Genomic DNA, 16,142 nt, shown 5'->3' on the forward strand with positions numbered 1-16,142 from the left:
TTAAGATTTTACGTATTGTTATTTGCTTTATAATCAGCTGTTGGGGCTATGCATGATCGATAATAAGCATCATGAATGTATCTGTGTTTGGGCTCATCCTCATGTCCTCTTTCCTGCAGCACAAAGATGCTTTTTTAAGCATTTCTGAAGGACATGTCCTCATGACATCATCTCAGTCTCATCTCTAGTCCACTGATGAGGCAACAAAGCTGTCTTTAATTGTTCCAGTTTGGAAGTGGTCTTCTCCTTTTTCTCCCAACACAAAACATTCCATGTGGACAATCTAGAGCACCTCAGGAGATGACTTGGCCAGGGGCAGTGATCTGTTCAGCTCCAACTGGCCCAGCAGGTTTATGGAAATGCCTCCTGCCTGCCCGGTTAGTGGGCAATGCTCATCTATGGACATTTGGGTTTGGGCTGGGAGACAGAGTGGACATCTCCTCTTTTTCTCTTTACCCTGAAATATTGAACTCCCAGGAGACCAGTACATCTGTCAGCCAAGAACCCTGAAATTTGGTGTTTGTGTATATGTGTGTGCCTGTGTTTGCTGGGGAAGTCTAGAGAAAATACTTCACATACAGACCAACACATACACAAATGTGGAATGGGGGGTGGGGGAAAAAGGCTCTTTGTCTAGTCAAAAATAATTTGTGTGGGAAATTGGCCTTAGGATGGACAAAGGAAAGAAAGACCCAGTCACAATAGTGCTGCTATAGCACAAGCATACAGTATATCGCAACCGTAATTCAGGTTTTTCCACTTTTTATTTCAAATCACTTAGGCAGACTTTTGGGAGATGGGGTCTTGACATTGGTATTTATTTTGCTGACAGGACTATCAGTCTCCCAGGAGAGCAATAGCTCCATGGAACAGTTTCATAGTTGTTGCCATGTAGAGATGGCCTGAATAACCTCCAGTTAGAAGCAGTCCTGGGAGATTGACTGTCCTGCCAGAAGAAACATCCCCTAAATAATAAAAATAAATAAAAAAAATTAAAAAAATAAAAGTTAATGCTTGTACTCCAGCTCCATCAAGCATGGGTTCAGGAGAGTGACTGGTGGCTAGTTTCAAAATAGAATGCAAATTTCTAATAACTTGAATTCTATAAATACTAATAAATACTATTTATTAGTATACATACTAATAAATAAGATGTTTATCCAATTAGAATGCAGATTTCTAATAACCTGAATTCTATAAATACTAATAAATACTATTTATTAGTATAAATACTAATAAGTATAAATTAGTATAAATACAAATTAGTATAAATACTAATAAATAAGATGTTTATCCAATTAAACTGTACCTGTAAATTTGTAGATTATAAATTGTTTATAGAACCAAGAACTATAAGCCATAAAGAATGACCACCATTGGATTGCATTAAACTGTATGGGTCCTTCACCATATCTTATGTGGATAAAAGTGTTAGTTTATAGTGATTGACTATATGAATATTTTTATGGTGGTCACCAAGAATAAACTCAGAATGATGGTTGTTTATTGTTAGGATTATTGCTCAGCTCTGAGAATGAAATGTAGCAAGTTTGCAATGTTTTATTCAGGAATACTCTTTCACATAAATTCAGAATTCTGTTGGTCAGACATTCATCAAGATCAAACAACCCAAAAAATCCCCAAGCTCTCAGATAAACTTTTGATCAATTATTCTCTATTTATTTATTTATCTATCCATTCATCCTCCCTTTTGGTGCCAGACCAATAGCTTGTGGGTTTTGCTAGTGGTAAGGAACAGATTGTGGGCTGTTAGCTTGTTTTAGAGATGTTGGGAGGAGCTCTCTTCTTTGTCCCTGAAAAATTACGCTACCTTAAATTTCATGTATCTGAAAGAGATCTCTGCTGCACTGCTGTCCATACAGCTTTAATGCACAACATTCTGAGGATTATGATTGGTTGGTTCCACTGGCTAAAATTCCAGTCCCAGCAATGTTATCCAGCACATGAAAATAGGCATGCACAATGCTCTGATCATTATATGCATTGCATTTTTTCCCCTTTCCCAATGTATTGTCAACCAACTGAACTTTTTTTTTAATTCCCTGAAACTATGGGTCAGCTGGCTGACTACTTGATCTATAAACCGCTAGATGGCAGCCAGGAGTTATGGTTTTTAAATCTCTGGGTTACCATCTAGTGGTCATCAGGATTTGTGTAGCTGGGATGCAACCACTGGATAAATATTGGATGGAGCTGGAGTTTGAGAAAGGGATTTAGCTCTGGGCATTAGTCTGGGAGGCATAAGCTACTCTAAGAACAGAAAATGAGAAACCAGGGCTTCCCTGGGAGCAACAGCTAAGCAGGAAGGGAATTCCTTGCCAGACAGGCTACGGATGTCAAAGAGCCAAATCTTTTTAATTTGTCAGCCCTTCAAGGAAGCCCAGGTCAGGATTACTGGAGCTCTGCTATGTTGTTCCAAAGTATAATAAAAGAATCTTGAAAGCCTGCCAGAGATCCTCTCTACCACTCTGCCCCTTATACCAAAGAGAACCAAGGTAGGGCGATCTTGAGTTTCTTTCTCATTGTTTCCTCCTTCCAGAGCTAAGCTGGTATTTATTTAATGGCTGCTGAATATTTTCTTCAAGGTCATCTCTGTACTGTTCTATACAATTACACTTCTAATTACTTGCATGAAGCCAGCCACAGGTTGGTCAAGCTAGGTGAAATCTCATACTGATTCTACGAACCACTACCAAATTCATTTAGGTTTAGATTCAAATAGCAGCAAACGTCATGGCTGTAATATCTGACTTAATTTTGGAACATATTTCTAACTTCTTCCCATTCCCTTCCTTTTATGCCATCCTGCCTAATGAAGAGGTCTGAAGAAGTGAAAGTTTTCATGCTCTTTTGTCTCATTTTCATTGATCCCAATTGAGGTATTGCCTAGCTGTGTAGTTTGGATATTTTTCCCCCCTTTCCAATGGATCAACACAGTTACTGTTGCTTTTTCACATAATTCTTTCCTCATTTTTGCAGCAACTTCTGCTGACCGCTTTTACCGCATCGACAGATCTCAGGTACAGAGATGATGTTGCTTTCCTTTTAACATCTTTATTTTTATTTTTATTTACTGCACAGGATTGGGTTCACTGTTATAATAAGAAAATAGGGGACTTGTCAAATGTGACCCTCCTCCTATTATATATATATATATATATATATATATATATATATATATATATACATACATACATACATACACACAGTGGTACCTCGGGATACGAACTTAATCCGTTCCGTGACACTGGTTGCAACTCGAGTTGGTCTCAAGTCGAGGTAAAGTTTCCCATAAGGTTCAATGTAAATCCGGTTAATCCGTTCCGCCCTCCGAATTTGGTCGCAACCCGAGGCAAATTTCCCCATAGGGTTCAATGTAAATCCGGTTAATCCGTTCCACCCTCCGCCCGAATTTGGTCGCAACCCGAGGCAATTTTCTCTTCAAAGCCTTACTCCTGCCAAGCCTGCTCTGCATTTTCTTTGGAGCCATGCTAACACGCACACCAAAAACCTTCGCAAAACACCACAAAACACACCACAAGCCTCACCGAACGTCTCCTTGCTACCGTGACCTCGCCCACAGGAAGCCGCGACCACGTGGCAGCAGGGAAAATGGCCGCGGATCCGGTTTGTAAGTCGAGGCGAATTTGTAACCCGAGGTAAATTTTTCCTGCCGAAGCTGGTCGTAACCCGAAATGTTCGTTAGTAGAGGTGTTCATAACCCGAGGTACCACTGTAATATTATATATAATATAATAGGACAATATATATTTGTCTCTATTTCTTCTCTCCAGAGACTCTCAAGGGCCCCTAAAACTGTCAAAAGTAAAATAAAATAAAATAAAATAAAATAAAATAAAATGGGCGTCTTCCTTTTTTTACAGTTAGAAAGGGAAAAATGAGTGCCTTAAGCTGCTCATTCCACACACAATTTCAGCTCCTCCTAGTTCAGTAATATTATGTCATTAGTTATGGCCCTTGTAACTCTGGGGCAGGCCCAGAAATGAAATGCAACCCTCAGCAACCCAGACGTGGCACATACTTGTAGTATGTGAGTTTGCTTCATGTAACCATGTAGAAATGCAACAGATTAGGTATACTTTCCATCACTATGAATTATTTTGCTCTATTGTTGCATAGAATGATAAATTAAAATTATAGCATTGATTCACAATTGATGAATGAATGCACAATTCATAAATTCATAAATCTAATCTGTGAAAAGTAAGCTTAACCTATTGTTAAATATTAGCATCACAAATGGAAAACTTGAGAAACTCCAAAGCATTGTCCTTTCTGTGATTTTAAAGTAGAGCCATATTCTGCCAAGTAAATTAAACATCCTGTGAAAAATTGGCCCAAGGCACCCAAGGTCATAGACGATTTAAACCAAGAAAGATGAGTTTTGCTCTTCTTGCTTAAATCATTTTGATGTTTAATAGCATAGAAAAAGAAATCTTAGAGTTTATCTTGGTGTTTACAGTTCCACAAAAACCCTAATCCTCTATTTGTGAGATAAGGTAACTCTGGAAATTATGATAATGTTGGGCCTAAACAAAATATTCACAAAGCTTAAAAACACATCAAACTAAAGTGACAGCATTTGTCAAAAACATAGCACTTTATGTGTTTGTTGGACACTCTTGGAAGTTTTACAAACATGGAAGTCATTTTGATTGGATTTGCTTTTATTGATTTTCTTTTAATCCATTTAGCTTCTGTTCAGCTGTAAAGCAGGAACCAAAATTGTGTTAGTCCTTTGGGGAATTTAAGAAAGGTCTGATGCATTAGAACAGTGGCTTGTCCAGCTCATGTATTTCTTACCTGTTGCAATTCAAAAGAAATTACACAGTGCAGTCCTAGGCATGCTTACTTGGAAGTAAGTCCCACTGAATTCAGTGGAATTTGCCTGAATAAGTTTGCATCTTTAGCAGGTTGGTAACGTGTTTACCATTCTTTTAGCCTCTTCACTTGCCTGTCCCATTTTAAAGACAGGAAATGAACCTGAGAAATCAAGATTTATCCTAGGTATTGAGCAGCTGGATTTCCTGCCATGATCTCATTATCACTGGAGATAACCCATTTACCAAGGATCTTCCTATATAACCATCCAGCTTTTGGTAGTCAGCTGAAAAAGATCAGTAAACACACAATCCAGTAGTGCTAAAAAAAAAAAAAAAAAAATTGGTGCCTTTCCCAGAAGTGTATGATATTTTGGGCATGCATGATTGGCTGGCTGTAAGCAAGCAGCTGGTATGAGTAGGATTTGGATCATTCTCCATGTATTGACTAAAGTCCACAGTTTCTTACTTCTAGAACAGCCTTCTGCAGATGGCCCCAAATGTGTTGGACTAGAGCTTCCAGAATTCCTAGCCAGTAGGTTGGAGTATTCTGGGAGTTGCAGTCCCAACATCTGGAGAGCTTCCTCTTGGGGAAGGTGGATTTAGAAATTAAATTCAGTTCCTAAATACATAATCCTGAATGCATAGAATTGTGCTGTTGACTGCAATAAACAATTGATCTTTTATTTTGATATCGCTGCTGCAGGAACATTTGCACTTTGTGACAGAAATATCGCAGGATGAGATTTTTATCCTGGACCCAGAGTTGGGGGCAGCTCAGCCAGCAGGAACACCTCCAGGAATGCCTGATTTGGTAGTAGAGCAGGCCTCTGGGTAAGGATGATTTTCAGGTTTCTGAATTTTTTCAGTTCTCTTGTTCTATTTTCATACACAATTTTCCATATCCATAAAGATGGGTATCACATGGAGGTTTCTGTGCAACATTTTGTTCCAAAGAACTTTTCCCTAACTGGATTCTTTTCAGATGCTTTGGGCTATAACTTCCAGTCATCATTGGCTAGGATGAATGGGAAGCCTAAAGCAACTGAAAGACACCAGCCTTTTCAACATATCTCTATTTATATTTTCAGCATCTGTCATCACTGCAGGGTACAGTGGGAAGGGGGCACCTTAATTCATTCCCCTCCCTCTATGTATACTCTATTTTTCGTTATGCTTCTGATATTGCTGGACTTCAGTTCCTAGTGGCTGAAATGTGGCCAATGATGAGGGATGCTAAAAGTTGTAATTTGTTGGCTTTTGAAGCACTGCAGTTGACCCACAAGAAGTCATTCAGGTAGTCTTTGGCTTATGACAGCAATTAAGACCAGAATTTCGATCACTAAGCAATGTGGTCATAAAGCGTGACGTCACGTTACCTTATTGCTTAGCGATGGCAATCCCAGTAGTCCCAGTTGCCGTTGTAATCCCACGATGATGCAGGTTGTTAAGTGGGAAGAGGCAGGAGTCCCAGGCAAGCAGGTTGGCAGGTGAGAGCTGTGGGTGAGAGCTCCAGCAGGTGGGCAGGTGCCAGGAGGGGGTCTGCAAGTGCCACAGGCAGGCACTAGGGTGTGTGTGGGTGGCGTGGGAGGGTGCGCAGGTGCCATGGGCAGGTGCCACTAAGCACGGACACGTGTGCGGGTGCTGTGGGGGGGTGGGGGGGTGCCACAGGTAGATGCTAGGGAATGCAGATGGGTGGGCAAAACGGTGGGAACAGGAGGGACTTGCAACTTCCTGCCAGCTTCCCCATTGACTTTGCTTGTGGGAAGCCAGTAGGGAATGTCAAAAATTGTGATCACATGACCGTGGGGACACTGCAATGGCTGGAACTCCAAGGACCCATCGTAAGTCCCCCTTGTTCAATGCTGTTGTAACTTTCAATGGTTGCTAAACGAATGGTTGTAACTCGAGAACTACCTGTATAGAACATATAGTATATGTAACTATAGCATTGAAAGCAGCTTGGAGAAATAATTGTAGCATGGAAAATTGATAGGAAATAGATTATTCCACCTTCATGAACCCCACAGTGACATTTTTGTTGAAGACTGCATTAGAGGGATTGTTGAAAGTGAAAATAAAACTGCAAAGAAAACGTAGGAAAGCAATCTTTTTTTGTTTGCCACACTTTGTGAGAAATGTATCCAAGAGGCTATTAGAGATTATTTATAGATGCAGTCTTTTTGAAATATTTGTTTATGCCACACAGTAGAAAACAGTATATCAGGTCCAAGATGAAATCACAAAATAAAGAAATTAAAGGAAAATAAACATTAGAAAATACCTTACTTATAGATGCAGTAAAATGCAGCATGGTGATTAAAAGTAAACTATGATAGAAACCTGTATTAGAGCATACAATTATGTGATTCTTACCTACAGGACTAACAATGTAGGTATATGTATGTTTATATTTAAATAGTTATCTCATATTTCCAGAAACAATAATAATAAAAAAGCAGTAGTCCATTAGTCCCCTATAAGATACTATATGTGCCTTTCATCTTTCTCAGGTCTCACTAAGTTAGTTGCTTGTGTGTACCATTATGGTGCAGCAATTTGTATACAATTTTGTGGAATTAATTCAGGAAACAAATGAATAAACAAGAGGATAAGATAGTGTGCAATTGTGCAAGAAAAGCTGGGAATAATTGATTGCACCAAAAAATCAAAACTGGGAAAAAGGCTGCTATTGGAAGCAATGGTGTTTTTATTTGAAAATGTTTTTTTCCCCAGAATTTCAGATCGGTGGAATCCTGCTATTCGAAAGCGCATGTTGAGTGACAGTGGCCTAGGGAAGATGTCCCCTCACTACGAGGTACCTGAAAAACAAAAGGAGGCCAGCCAGGCACATATGCTGCAGTAAGAGTCTTCTGCATTTCTCTGCTTGGTTTTTTAAAATCAGTGTCTTTTGCCATGTCAGTTTAAACTACGTTGCATTTTAAGGTGAGGTGATATAGAAGGAGAATGTAAGAAAGCTTCACTGATCCATCTAGCTCAACAGTATCTGAACGAGCTGGGTTCACTCTTTATGCTAAAGAGTAGCTTATTTTAACCATTATTTGTTGAGCATACCTCAATGGCTGGGTTCATAAATATTGCTGAGCCACAAATCATGATCTACAAATTACAGCATTTGAGCTCACACATTGTGCTAAACCAGATCAACACTTGACTTCAGTATTTGGCTGGCGGCTGTTCTCCATGGACTCAATTTCCCAGCCACACCTGGAGTTGCCAAGGATTGAATTGGAAGCCTTACACATAAAAAGCATGCACTCCACTAAGTTCAATCCAACAACAGCAGTGTATAACTAAATCTGGGAATGAATTCTGAGGTTAATACATGTGTTTAGCTGCTGTCAAAATCATTTCATGATGGCAGTAATAGCTGAAATGACAGGTTGCATAGTGCAGGTCTGAGGAACCTGTGGCCCTACAGATATTGTTGGACTACCATGACCGTCATCTTTCATTCTTTTTGATACTCATGAGGACTGGGATCCAACAACATCTGATGTCTTGAACATACAGCTGACCCTCCCTGTAACCAAGCTCGGCTGGCTTGGTCCTTGCAGTCCATGTAGGTGCCCAAGTCCAGATTCTGTTGTAGCATGCAGCAGTCTCAACCATCCATGTAGTTGCATAGAACTGTTTATCCTTTTGCAACGTGATATTGAGGTGTCCAACATAAAGCTTGGGAGTACCAATCTGACCACCCCCCTCGCTATTTAAATCTTTTAAAGTAAAAATAAAACCCATAATTCCTGTTTTGAAGAATACTTCTAGCCTCAGGTGAGATCCATAAGGATTCTTAGAAAATGAAAAAAAGAAAAAGAAAAGAGGATGGATGGATGGATGGATGGATGGATGGATGGATGGATGGATGGATGGAATCCAGTGTTTATGCCTTCTTACATTGGTAAATAGGGGAAGTTGAAAATATCCTGCAGGATTGTAACCAAGGGGGAGGCCATATGACATTTTGATAAATTGATGCTTGGTAACTGGCTGTGTTTTCTGTGAATAATTGTCCTTGCTCCCAAGTCATCTTGTGCCTAGAATGTATTCCCAAAACTGCAAATGCATTAAAGGGGGGGGGGGGGGAGAAAGAGAGAGAGAGAGAGAGAGAGAATCCTTGAAGTAATAGTTCCATTTTCTCCCTGCCTCCCTGATCTCTCTGTTGATCAGGAAAGAACAGGTATTTCCCCTTTTCTCCCCTCTGTTCTTATTCATATTATTTTCCTTTCCTTTCACTCAGCGTATGCTTTTCTATTTCATTTGAAATGAAGAAACTGATGGGTAATAAAGTCCTGTAGCAGGAAGTAGAAGTGGGATCATATACCAAGTTTTTCATCATTTGGACAGTGAAGAGAGGCACCTGGTAATGAGATCTCTTATTCACAAAACTTGGGATTAAAATATATATATATATATATATATATATATATATATATATATATATATATATTCAGACTGGGAGGATGAAGAAAATGCGTTTGCTAGTCAAACTGTCCATTCCTCTCCTTTTTTTTTAAAAAGGATATTTGAATTGAAAATTATTCCGAGGCATCTTTTTAAACAGTGGACAGTTTTGTATGACCTAAATAGAGGAAACGCAGTACAAAATCAAAGAAGAACTGAAGGAATAGATTTGTATAAAAGTTGCACATGTTAATTTAAATGTATACGTATGCATTTAGAAAAAGAATGGTGATAAATATGGTCTAAATAAGATATGTCCTCAAAGAGGGGAAACCATCGCCTTGATGTGTGTTTATATGTGTTAATATGCCTCCATGTTGGTAGTAACAAGATGGTTCATTTTGATGGTTCTTAATAATTAAATTGGACTGAACAGGGAGGACAATCTGCAGCTGCTTGAATTTCACTCAAATTGTACCAAATTTCAGTGGCACAATTGCTGAAATGTGTTCTTGTTTCCCATTCATATGGAATGGACAGTTCATGAAAATGTAAGCCCCCAAAATAGGGTTAATGTGTTTGGTAAAGGCAAAGGAAAAAAATGGGAGGAGAACAATCATCAGGACGTCCACACATGCAAACTACCTCTACTCCCACTGTTAAAAAAATGATAGAATTAAGGGAAATTTCTACTATTTGATCCCAAGAGGTATTTGCGTTGGCTTTTCATTTGAAAGACAGAGTGACTTCAATTAGGGTAAATATACTCTTTGCAATGCTCCTAATCCAGAAACAGATCGTGCTATACTTGTTTATCTCAGTGAGAGCTATCTAGTGCCTCCTTGGTTGGTGACAGTGTCATATGAGCTCCTCTAGGTGGCGCCCCAACGTCAAGGATAATAATCTGAATATAAATTCAGTAACTTGCTTCAAACTTTGTGTAGGAAGATTAAACGGTTTAAAAGACAGGGCTGGCAGAAATACTAAAGTAAGTGTAGATATATCTTAAGATGCAGAATAAATTCCCCAAATCTGGAGCCCTGCAGATATGTTTCTCAGGATTCTTTCTCCTTATGGCTGCAAGTTGTTGAAGGACATTGCAGTGGGAGAAATAACTAGAAGAAAACAGAACCTCATAGTTATAATTTGAATTTTCAGCTCCTCAAATTATTGTGGAAATTATTGTTCAGTGTAACAATCTCCAACTTTCCTGGGACACACTAGGGATAAAAAATCAAGAGCCTGATTAAAGAGCCAGCATCAGCCTATCTAAATTGTTCTGTCCAATAATGTCAGGCTAACATCTAAAAAGTGGAGAAATAGATGAAATTGCTTGGATTTATTTTTTTGAAGTTTTTAATTTGTTAATTTAGGTATGATCGAGGCACTCTATTAAAGTAAATAAATGGCCCAGCTTTGCACTAGCATCTCCAGGTAGCTATTAGGGTCACACTAACATCTCCAGGTAGCTTTTGGGGAATTTATGAAGTCTAAAGTCTGCCCTCAGCCTCCCCCTTGTAAATCCCACAGATCTCTGAGAGCTGATATTTTTACTTGACCTCCCACAATGCCATGAAGGCATCACATTCCCATAATGCACTAGAAGAGGCTCTTGGTCATCTAGTATTTTCTGTCCGATTGCTGTTTTCAGTGTTAAGCCCATCATTACTCAAGCCAATAGGTTTGGATTTGAAGGCAATAGGCTTAAACCAGTGTGAAATGCCAAAGAGGATTTTATCGAACAAATATTAAGAGAGTTAAAAGATATACTATTTCATGTCCCTTACCAGCATGCCAGGAACCCCAAGAGTGGCAGCAGATGGACCCACTGAAGTTGCTTAACACTCTACTGGGACTTGGATCTACACCAAGGTTCATATTGTCTGGGGATTTTTGCCACCTTTTTAATCTTTTCTTAAGAGACAGGGAGTCTAAACAATAACAACTGAAGATGGCTTGGTAGCACATCTTATCAAGGACTCGATAATAACTTCAGACAGAGAATATCTGCCAATAATATTTTAGGGAAGACAGACCCTGTAGCAGAACAGCACCTGATGACATATCTGGCCAATACCTTGGAACAGTGTTTCTCAACCTTGGCAAGTTTAAGATGTCTCGACTTCAACTCCCAGAATTCCCCAGCCACCCACGGGAGTTAAAGTTCAGACATCTTAAACTTGCCAAGGTTGAGAAATGCTGCCCTGGAAAGTGATGCTTCATTTATGAGAACATTACTCTGATGCAGTTATTGGTCCTCCTCCCCTTGGCAGATGTTAGATTAGGGAGCTCGTGTTGGCCTCTTTATTTTAATGGTTACAAGAAGAATACCGGTAAAAGGCAAACAAGAGGGACTAACAATAGCAATGATGCAATCCATGAAGCTTTGCTAAGTAACTTTTTAATCCTTTCTGCACAGGTATTTCTTTTATGTGCAGAAAGGGGGTAAGGGACCACAACACTAACTCCTTGCCAATCTTCCATAGTGTGAACAGACCCTCTCAAGCCTGAAGCCAAACCTAAACCGAACCTTTGCGGAAAAGATGGAATTGCTGAAAATGGAGACAATTTGCATTGTTATTGCGTGTCAGCCCATTACACCATAAGTGCCATTCTTCGAAAGAAAAACAAGTCATAAACCCAATATCTAACTATGCCCCAAAGCCATGCATGGATACACAACATGTGGCATTCCAGATGTTTCTTTGTTTTTATTCAATTTATAGGGCCACTCAATTGACTAGTGATTCAAGGCAACTTACAAGAGGGTTAAAAGCACTGATTGTCAAGGCAATAAAACAATAAAACAATAACCACATTAGGGGAAATAAAAACTTAAAACACAGATATTTCAGTGGGTTCACAAATTGCTCCAGACAATGCCTGTCAGAAAAGCCAGATTTTTAAAGCCTTCCTAAAGAATAGCAAGGTTGTAGACATGTAGACCTGTGGACTTTGATGGGGGTGGGGTGTGGGATGCTGCCAAGCCAGAACTCCCAGAAGCCTCAGACAGCATGATCAGTACTAAGGGAGGGCCCCACATTGCTTTTGGTTATAAAACGTATTTTCTCTGGGTACTGAATTAACCTATGATTATTTAATTAACCCATATTTAATCATCTATGTGGATTAGCGCAATACCCTAAATCATATATTACTATTTTTTTAGATATGATACCCAACTATGGGTTTATGGTAGGACCTGGTGGAAGTTTTGCCACTGTGCGGGGATTTACTACTGAGAAGGGTGGGTTTTCAGAAGTATGAGGTATATTTACCTCTATTAGTGTGAGGTGGGTTGGGCTAGTGTTTGAAGAGAGGTCAGAGATAGAAAGGCAATGTTGTAGGTTGAAAGAGTGGAAATTGTGAACGGAGGAGTGAAGATCTATAGAAGATTTGCTGAATCAAAGAAAGAATACACTATCTGAAGTAGTACCTGAAGGAGAAACTAGAGTTGAGAGAAGTAAGATCATTAGTGGTGGTATGAGAGACAGTGTGAGGCATGCTGGTGCAGTGGTGGAGTGGGTAGGGAGATGGCAGAGGCAATGACATGTCTTTCACCTTTGTCACTGTGGCTACAGTGGTACCTTGGTTCACAAACTTAATCCGTTCCACAATTCTGGTCGCGAGCCGAATTGGTCGCAAACCGAATCAAATTTTCCCATAAGGTTCAATGTAAATAAGGTTAATCCATTCTGACCCCTACGAATGTGGTCGCCAACCGAATTGGTCGCCAACCGAATCAAATTTTCCCATAAGGTTCAATGTAAACAAGGTTAATCTGTTCTGAACCATATGTATTTTTTTTTAACCACAAAAATATGAAACAAAGTACAGTACAGTACAGTATGAAGAGAGAGAACATTAACCTAGCTTGAAGCGACACCAAAAAGCTTCACAGCAAGTGTCTGTCTGCGACCGCAATCTCGCCTAGAGGAAGCCATGACCATGTGTCAGAGCAGGGAAGATGGCCGCGGGTTGTGTTCATCACCCGATGCGGAGTTTGCAAACGGAAGCAAATTTTTGCGAACGCTGCTGTTCGCGAACCGAATTGTTTGTGAACAGAAGTGTTCGTGAACTGAGATATTACTGTACCATTTTTGTCAAAAGTTGTCCTCCTGGATTTCAGGTATTTCAGCAGCCAAAAGTCCAAGACAGGGAAGAGGATGATCCTATGTTACACCTTGGCAGTTTCCAAATGCCCTGTCCCTCAAGTCACCAGTTATGTCCACTTGTATTGGAAACTGAGATGTAGTGACAACCTAGGGATAACATTAGCATACTGTCCACCTTGTTGCTCAACAGTATCCCTTCCATAGCATCCTGATCACATCACAAGTCTGTTAGTAGATTTTCTCTAGCTGTTGGTGCTGGGGGATTTCAATCTCCAAATTTTGAGTCTGCAGTTTGGGTTCATGTTCTCTATGGCATCCATGGCCATGCCCCAAGTGATCACAGTCCTGACTCATACAGGGGGATCACATGTTACCCCTGCTTTTTTACACCTTAGAGCACATGGTATAATTTGAAGATGGAGGCCATTGTCATCAATTCATGATCAGATCGTGTGTTTCCATGTGTCTCATCATTTCCCAGTTTTGGGGAAATAATAAGATGTGCTGTTCTTATTAGACCTATTTGATACTATTGACTGATTGAGAAGTTTGGGAGTTGGAGGCATGGTTTCATGGTGGTTACCATGCTCAACAGATTCCAGAGGCCCAGTTCAGCCTGGACTAGAGACAGCAGCACCCTCATTGGAGTCTTCTATGGAAGCCAGAGGCAGCACTGGCAACTTTTATAATACCATTCCAGGGGTTGTAATTATGTTTTAAAGCAAAGGGAAAAACAGGAATCTGGAGCATTGAACTATAAAACTAGAGTATAGAAATAAGTATATAACCTAAGAAATAGATTTACAAAATAAGTACAAGTACCAGCTATAGAACAGAAACAAAATACTATATTTAATATATTATTATATTTATGTACAAAATAAATATAAGAGTAATAAGACAAAAGGAACCAGGTTTAAGAAACTAAGGAGAGAAATAATAGTTAATAGATTTAAGTTAACTGGTAGGATAAGAAACCTCTTACAGTATAGGAACTATGGAAAATAAAGACTCATAAGGTTAATCACAAACTTGCTAGTGTTTCATTTTCTAAGAAAATGCTAATTTACTATTTAAGTAATAGACTGCACCAAATCTGGGGGTTAAACATCTGTCCTCTGTGTAGGTGTTGTGTCATCTGCAAAAGAAGCCACAACAAATGCCTGTCTGAAGCAGAGATATAAATGGGATACAATGAATGTGTGCATACATACAATTGCATATTAACACCCTTTCAAACTTCTCTTTAAACAGCATCTGCATTCTACCTAGAAAAATAAATTATTTGGAATAACAATTTTAGAGCTAAGGGGAAAAACTAAATTTCTAAAATTAAAGAGAAAGAATGAAGAAAGAATTAAAACATTTAGACACAGGATTTCCTTATTTAGTTAAGTAGTGAACATCTTTCCAAAGTGAGATAGCAAGTTTGCAGAAATGCACAGCTTGCTCGGTAAAGAGGAAGACAGCAAAATACCAGACATGGTATTTTGTTGTTTGGCACTTTAGATTCTTAACAGTTGTGCTTGAAAATGCTCTGGGTGGCAGAGGGCTCCAGTTTCTGGGTTGCTGGTAAAAATAGCTGCTTTAGGTTGGCTTGGTGGTTCTCTAGAGGCATTTGTCTTTATGAATAATGCACTGGGTTGCTGGAATTTCTCTTAAAATGTGCCCGGAGGAGGATCACTGAATTGTCATGAATCTCCAAATCCCATAGACCCAGCTCTACATTGCAAATCCCTTTTCTTGATTCCTGCCATCCAAATGCATACAGCCTTCCTTCTCGCTCAACCAGGTTCTAGCGGATTTCAAACTGGAAATTTTGAAAACTAGTCATCAGGTTTTTAGAACAACCCATTCTTTAGAATTAGCTCCTTTTGAGCATAATGGGCTTTCAGATTGGGGTTTCAGGTGCTAAATTCAGGACCTGGCTCTGTGACTGATCATAAACTGTGTGGCAGAGTAAATGCTTCCCAATTCTCTGATTTGTAAAAGAGTTGCTGGCTTTTCTGGCTGGTGTGTAAGTTTTGCATGGCCAAGAGAAAATGTTCTCCTTTCATAGGGCAGGGATAATGTGGGCTTGCAGCTGAAGATCCATCATGCCACAGTTTCATCAGAAGATGCCGTCTTCAGCTGTTGCAGCAAGTAGTCCTGCAATCTTGTATTGCAGAGTGAAAGTCCACCAGTGAGGAAGAGTGCCTATCCACACTGGTTGTGTTCATAGCATACATAAACAGATAGATCAGGACCAGCAGATGCATGTGCAGAAATGCTAATTTTGATTAATGTTAAACGTGATCAGTATTATTGGTTGGTGGGTTATCATGTTGTGTGAACCTGGGTGGTTCAGTGTGTTGTACAAACCCCCAGATTGGGTTCATTCTGTAACACTGTCAAGCATATTGTATGAACAATATAATATCGGCACTATGACCCTGACCATTATTTTTTCTACTGGATCCAGACCCTGACTGTGTTATTAGCCTCCTGTTTGCTATCCTTCAGGATTAAGTTTCTTCATTGTCCAGTGGAAATGTTCAGTTTTAGGGTATATTTATTTTATTCAATGTATATAGCTGCCCATCTCACATAAGTGACTCTAGAGTTCCCATTCTGACAATCCTGCATGTTCAGGGTTGGCTCAGATGGTCGTTGCCCTTCTCCCCCACAAACATACAGACCTGTGCCTACTCCATGGTCTGGACAAATTGGGTACAAACATTACAGTGTTCTCAGCTAAATT

At 39.6% G+C, this 16,142-nt stretch overlaps 1 protein-coding gene across 1 annotated transcript in view; it reads left to right on the forward strand.

Moving 5' to 3' along the window:
• Positions 1-16,142, forward strand: part of DGKI (diacylglycerol kinase iota) — a 184,540-nt gene that overhangs the window by 128,837 nt on the left and 39,561 nt on the right. The window contains exons 25-27 of the mRNA XM_088141517.1: positions 3,001-3,041; positions 5,569-5,696; positions 7,599-7,724. Of these exons, the coding sequence (XP_087997643.1) occupies positions 3,001-3,041; positions 5,569-5,696; positions 7,599-7,724 (295 nt within the window). The remainder of the gene's footprint in view (positions 1-3,000; positions 3,042-5,568; positions 5,697-7,598; positions 7,725-16,142) is intronic.

Source organism: Python bivittatus, unplaced genomic scaffold (genome assembly GCF_059951505.1).
Source record: "Python bivittatus isolate LINGU-HERP-01145 unplaced genomic scaffold, Pbiv_v1 ctg000330_np1212, whole genome shotgun sequence".
Classification (NCBI taxonomy): domain Eukaryota; kingdom Metazoa; phylum Chordata; class Lepidosauria; order Squamata; family Pythonidae; genus Python; species Python bivittatus.